Raw genomic sequence first — 6408 nt, 5'->3', positions numbered from 1 at the left:
AATTGAGGTTACTTATACTTATATTCAGATCTATCAATTTGAGTTGTTATCCTACCCTGAGTTTGCTAGGATTAGAGATATCTAATCGGTAAAGTTAATCCGTTGGAAAAAACTCAACTCACCGGGGGTATAACTCACCTCAAGCAAGAATTTTATTTTTAAATTAATAATATAAAATTATTTTTATAAACGATTTATTTTTTTAAAAATCATGTGTTCACGAGTTCCATATGTAATGTGTTTTCAAAATAAATTTTAGAGGTACTATCATCGTTTTAGTTAAATTAAAATGGTTACATTTATAAATGATTAATTCAAAAACTATAAAAATAAATATATAAATTAATAAGTCGATCAGAATGACACTTATATAAGATGGATCTCGAGGCTTTGAATGATACGCTTTTTAAGTCTTACCATATCACAAATCAAAATGATTTTAAGTACAATAGATCCTATTAAATAGGACATGATATAATGTATAAATTATATCTAGACATTAGTTATTAATTAGAGAGAAATGATTAGATTTAATTATTTAGATTTGATGTATTTTACGATTATAATTTTAAATAAAAAATTTTAAATTAAAATTTTTATCACGTTTATAAATTTTTAATTTAATTTATATAATAATTATAAATTTAATTATTATATAAAAAACTTCAAATGAGTTATGACAAATTGTAAATATTTCTAAAATATTTTTTAGGAAGGGCAAAAAAGTAAATAAACACTCATACAATGACAGGCACAGCACAACTGGAAGCCGGGGAAAACTCCAAACAGTTTTCCCAAACTCCATGTATAAAAGAGAAGTCCTTTTGCTTCTGTAACTCCCCGTCTTTGAGTCGTCTCGTACTTCACTCGCGCGACTCATGGGACTTGGGGCTCAATCCATCTGGCCTCTAGAATCACCGCCTAAAACCACCACCACCACCACCACCACACCAACTATCCTCAACAGATACCAACTGGGTCGCCTTCTGGGCCGCGGCAGTTTCGCCAAGGTCCACCAGGCCCGTTCCATCGTCGACGACAGTGTCGTGGCCATTAAAATCATTAGCAAGAATGCGAATCTTGATCCCAACATGGAGGCTAGAATCGTCCGGGAAGTCGCCGCCATGCGCTGTCTTCAGCAGCACCCGAATGTTCTCAAAATCCATGAAGTCATGGCTACCAAGACTAAGATTTACCTCGTCATGGAGTACGCCTCCGGTGGTGAACTTTTCAACAAGGTTTTGCGCTGTGGTCGGCTTACTGAATCCGCCGCCCGCCGCTACTTTCAGCAGCTTGTGTCGGCTCTCCATTTCTGCCACCAAAACGGAATTTCTCACCGTGATGTGAAGCCGCAGAATCTCCTCCTTGATCAGAACGGAAACTTGAAAGTTTCCGACTTTGGTTTGTCGGCTTTACCGGAGCAGCTGAAAAACGGACTGCTGCATACGGCTTGTGGTACCCCGGCTTACGCCGCACCCGAGGTTATGTCTCGGCGTGGCTATGACGGTGCCAAAGCCGATGCATGGTCCTGTGGAGTTATATTATATGTATTGCTTGCCGGCTATCTGCCGTTTGATTATAGTAATTTGTTAACTATGTATAAGAAGATCCACAGAAAAGATTATCAATTTCCATCTTGGATCTCGAGACAAGCTAGATCGGTTATATATCAGCTTCTTGATCCGAATCCCAAATCAAGAATGAGTCTTGAGGCGTTAATGAATCTTTCTTGGTTCAAGAAATCGATGCAGCTGAGGGGTGAACAAGAAAGAAGTTTGTTTGAGTCAGTGTTGGATAATAAAGATAGTAAAAGTGACATTTTGTCAATGAATGCGTTTGACATAATATCCTTGTCATCTGGGTTGGATTTGTCCGGGCTTTTTGAGGTGAAGAAAAGGAAGGAGAAGAGGTTTACGACGGTGGAGAAGGCGGAGAGAGTGGTGGAGAAAGTTAAGGAGGTTGGTGAGAAGTTGGGTTACAGAGTTGCGAGAGGAAAGAGTGGTGGCGTTATTGGGTTGGGGAAACTTGGGTGGGTGGTTTTGGTGGCTCAAGTGTTGGAAATTGCACCAGAAATGTTGCTGGTGGAAATGAAGGTGGCTGATCATGGCTGTGGTGCGGCGGACTTTGAGGAGGCTCATTGGAGCGATTTGCAAGTGGGACTTGAGGATATTGTTCTTTCCTGGCATAACAACAATGATGTGATATTTATGTGAAGAAATTATGATCTTTGTTCATGGATGTAGATTATCTTCTTTTAAGGATTCTGTTTTTGTTTATTGTAAATCATGAAATTATGGATTAGTAGTTTAGTTCAATAAAAGCTGCAGTTTGTTTCTTCATCATTTTGCTTGTCTGCTCTGAATCCTGCTAAGATTCCAGGTGTTGCTGAAATGGGAAAATTTCCAGAAGTAGAAAAAGATTGAAAATTGTAGTATATTGTAAAAATGGTATCCATTACTTTATTCCTATACATAAAGAAATAAACCAGTATGCCATTTTTTAACATGAAATTTTCTTTCTCAGTTTGCTAAGTGATGGCAATACTGATGCTGCAGCAGCCTAAGCATGAAAAAGATGAACTTAAACCCTGTTTGAACTTACGAATGAAGTTGCTCATCTGCAGTTTATATTCAGAAAGCTTTCACAATTAGAAATCCCATTGCATAGATCGCGATGCTCGGATGCCTTGTGAAATAGATGACCTTTGAACTCATCACTGCGTGCTGTCATATAAAACTAAGAACAATGAGGTATTGGCAATTTCACATTCTATTTCCTACCATTTACAGTTCAGCAAGCCATTCACGGACTGCAAAACATTCCAGAAATGAATCATAAACGAAGATGTGAAGTGCAGGTCCCAATCACAAGTAAAATGTTGTAAATCTTGTCTTCCAAACTCACGATACCACATTAATCAAGGGTGATATTTTGAAAGAACGGAGACCTCATAATATGAGATTCATGTATATATGTGTCAGCTGTGAGCTTAAGCAGTAAAGAGATTCCGGAAGCTTTGAGAAAAGAACATTCATTATAGCCATAAATGAAGGGATACATCTACATACAGTGTTGTTCACATGATCAGACTACTGATACAAATTGATTTACGTGATCCATACTATAATTTACAAAGCCTGAATCCTACAACCTTTTATCAGGAGCCTCTAGAACTGGCAATCAGCTTTCTATGGTCTCTAATCCAACTGTTTTCAAATGGAAATATATTAGGCAAACTGTTAAATACCATATTATTGAGTAGATCACTCATTGCCTTGCTGCTATACAAGTGAGAGGAGTTTCGACCCAAATTGTATACAAGCTCATTGTTTGAAGTTCATTGATTCAACGATGAATTGTCACATCAAAACAGGAATTTCATACTAAGGAAAACTTGTTGCAGAGAAAGCCTAAGGATCGTCAGTATCATCATCGTCTACTCCAGCCACACATGAAAGTGTTGACATCCATGCCTGCAGACCACTTTGAGCATCCTTCTTCCTTGTTAATTCCAGCTTGTTAACAGCTCGCTTTGGAACTCCACATTTCATGAGAACCGCACCAAGCGATTTGAATGTATAATCATTAGGTTGAACAGCTGAATTAATCATTTCCTTAAAAGTTGCAACCGCCTCTTTGAATCTCCCATCCAATGCATACAACTCGAGCACAGTATTGTAACTCAATAACTCAGTTATAAGTCCCAATTCTTCCATCTGTTTTGCAATGCCAGTGGCCTCTTCAAATCTACCATTTCGCTTGTACATAATCAACATCATCGCAAATGTAAACTCGTTGGCATCCCCAGTTATCTTCAAGTTCTCAAAAAGCTCTTCTGCTTGTCTAACCATAGATCGTTCAGTGTAGAGGTCAATCATACAATTTGAAGTGTATACATCTGGATGCTCCTCTAGCGATTTAAGCATTTGGTAAATTTCTTGTGCTTCTTTCAGATAACCAACTTTGGTATAAAGCTTAATCAAGGAGTTATATATAACAGTATTTGCAGGCAATCCAGCACTTCTCATAGCATCAAAATAACTGACAGCTTCTTTAACATTTCCAGCATCTGCAAAAGCATTTATCAATACACCAAAGACAACAACATCGGGCTTGACATTAAATTGAATCATCTCCTCATATAGTCTCTCTGCCATTTCCAACTGCCCTACATTCACAAAGCTTGAAATCACAGCGCAATATGGGATGCAATCACTGACAAGTCCTGCCTCCTGCATCTTTCTCAGGTAGGGTTTTGCCGTGTGAGGCAAGTCAGCACCAGCTAAAATTTGTATGAGGGAATTATAACTACATTTGTCGGGAGCTACACCATGAATCTCCATGCTATCAAATAACTGGCATGCTTTATCATAATTATTCCCCATTCCGTATGCCTTTAACATCACATTGAACTCAAGAACAGTCAGTTTCCTCCTTTCTTGGCAACAATTAAAAGCTCTCTCAGCTTCCAAAATATGTCCCCGCTCCCCATAGGCATCAATGTTAGCAGAATAGCCCTCAGAACTCATATTCCCTGCAAGATGAAACCGTCTAAACCATAACCATGACTTCTCCAACATCCCAGCTTCAATATACATTCGGGTCAAAGCTGATTGGGTGTATTCATCAATCTCAAGATCGTTTCTGTCCATCTCCGCTATGAGTTCTTCAGCTTCAGAAACCATATGCCTTATTGAGTAGGCATACAAAAGGGTGCGGTAGCTCACAATATCTGGTTCAAGGCAAGCCTCCTTCATCTTTGAAAAGTAGCTAGCGGCCTTATTTATATTATCATGCTTAGCATGAAGGAAAATGAGAATATTATATGTTCTGGTGTCAGGTGGACACTTCAGTTCCTCCATCTTCTTCATCAATGAAGCCACTTCTCCTAGCTGGTCATTGTTGCCGTAAATGTGTATCAGTGTATTGAAAGTCACAGTGTTTGGAACAACCCCTTCTCTGAGCATCTGTGCAAAAGTTTCAGATACCTCTTTAAGTTGCCCCGCTTTCCCGTATGTATCAATCAAAGTATTATAGGTGTATGAGCTTAAACAACTATGTGTCTCTGACCCATTTTTCACTCTACCAATCATTGGTTTAGCTATTCCTTCTCCCCTCATAGATTCTCTAGATGACCACTTCTTGAAAAACTCCTCTGCCCTTTGGAATTCCCCTGCCTTCTTATACATTTGCACAACGGTCCCCATCGTCACCTCATCGGGCCCCACCCCTCGTTCATTCATCCTTTCAAGCCAACAGACTGCCTCTTTCTTAAGCCCTCCTTTGCTATAAACATCAATCAAAGTACCATAGGTAGAATTAATCAGCTCAATCCCTTTACTACCCATCTCGTCCAACAAACTCTGAATATAACTCCACTTATGAGCTTTGCCTAAAATTCTGAGCATGATGTTATAATGAATCACATTCATCTCATAACATCCCTTTCTCTTAAACCACTCAAAAATCTCTAAAGCTCTCTCCCAACTTGACTGCTCCTTCAAAATAATGCTTCTTTCTTTCTTACTAATCTTCTCTTCCCACGGCTTTAAAGCCTCGTCTATATCGTTAACAGTCTCCAAAGCCTGCAACATTAACGGAATGCAACCTCCATAAGAAGCCCATTTCATCGAACACTTGGCCTGCACTTTACCATTAGTGTTAACATCTCCTAATCTAGTTCCGATATTTCTTTTCCTTAAAATTCCAGCATCAACCCTTCCGTTTTCTCCCTCCTCTCCAACTGGGCATCGCTCAAAACTTCGTTTTTCTAATTCGGTTTCACGGGCCACAAAATTTGGACTGTCGAAGTTGTTATACTTACGAATTCTGCTGAACTTCCTGTTGACTCCTATATTAGAACTTTGAAGCAATTTTTTATCTCTGCTTTTGTTAATCGGTTCTTTACGTGTTTCCAGAGAAGGAACTGAAACAGAAACTCCAATATTGTTGGGTGGCGAGACTTTGGCGGTACCCAAAATTTGAAAACAGCTGGTTTCTAACTGGGGCTTAACGAACATGTTTCTCTCTTTCGGAGAATAGATAGTAAAACTGATTCCCACATATAAAAGTTTCAGTTTCAGAACTATGAACTCTTAGTATGGTACCTCTTCTGACTCCTTCCAAAGCTCGCCTATATCAATGGTGGTGATGGAAGAGTTGGTCATTTTAAATGTCGGCTAAGGATTGCTGCCGGGTTGGGTTCATGTTAAATGGGCAGCCCGTATTTCTTAATATATCAATGTGTAGGCATGTTAAAAGGCCCAGCGGGCCAGTAGCGTGATCCGATGCCCTCTCTTATGTTACAGCCCACAAACCGTGTTGGGGGCTTTAAGGCCCAATGTGCAAACTGACCAGATAAAATAATTTAAAAAATAAAAAAATTTAAACATTTAAAATATATATAAT

General features: G+C 38.9%; 2 protein-coding genes across 2 annotated transcripts; one reads left to right on the top strand and one right to left on the bottom strand.

The window, feature by feature from the left end:
* Nucleotides 1-829: 829 nt before the first annotated feature.
* LOC123210020 (CBL-interacting serine/threonine-protein kinase 4-like) lies at nt 830-2342 on the top strand. The gene has a single exon (XM_044628174.1). The coding sequence runs from the start codon at nt 879-881 to the stop codon at nt 2211-2213; it is 1335 nt and encodes a 444-aa protein (XP_044484109.1). The 5' UTR covers nt 830-878; the 3' UTR covers nt 2214-2342.
* A 673-nt stretch (nt 2343-3015) lies between these two features.
* Nucleotides 3016-6154, bottom strand: LOC123210018 (pentatricopeptide repeat-containing protein At3g23020-like). Its single transcript, XM_044628171.1, has one exon. The coding sequence runs from the start codon at nt 6018-6020 to the stop codon at nt 3411-3413; it is 2610 nt and encodes an 869-aa protein (XP_044484106.1). The 5' UTR covers nt 6021-6154; the 3' UTR covers nt 3016-3410.
* Between the last annotated feature and the right edge of the window lie 254 nt (nt 6155-6408).

This window comes from Mangifera indica, chromosome 3 (genome assembly GCF_011075055.1).
Source record: "Mangifera indica cultivar Alphonso chromosome 3, CATAS_Mindica_2.1, whole genome shotgun sequence".
NCBI classification, from domain to species: Eukaryota; Viridiplantae; Streptophyta; class Magnoliopsida; order Sapindales; family Anacardiaceae; genus Mangifera; species Mangifera indica.
Note: the sequence above shows the minus strand (reverse complement) of the source record. Positions and strands in the feature narration are given on the sequence as shown.

Bases quoted from the DNA above. Each gene is read 5' to 3' on its own strand.
- LOC123210018 (XM_044628171.1), bottom strand. From the start codon at position 6,020: ATGTTCGTTAAGCCCCAGTTAGAAACCAGCTGTTTTCAAATTTTGGGT.
- LOC123210020 (XM_044628174.1), top strand. From the start codon at position 879: ATGGGACTTGGGGCTCAATCCATCTGGCCTCTAGAATCACCGCCTAAA.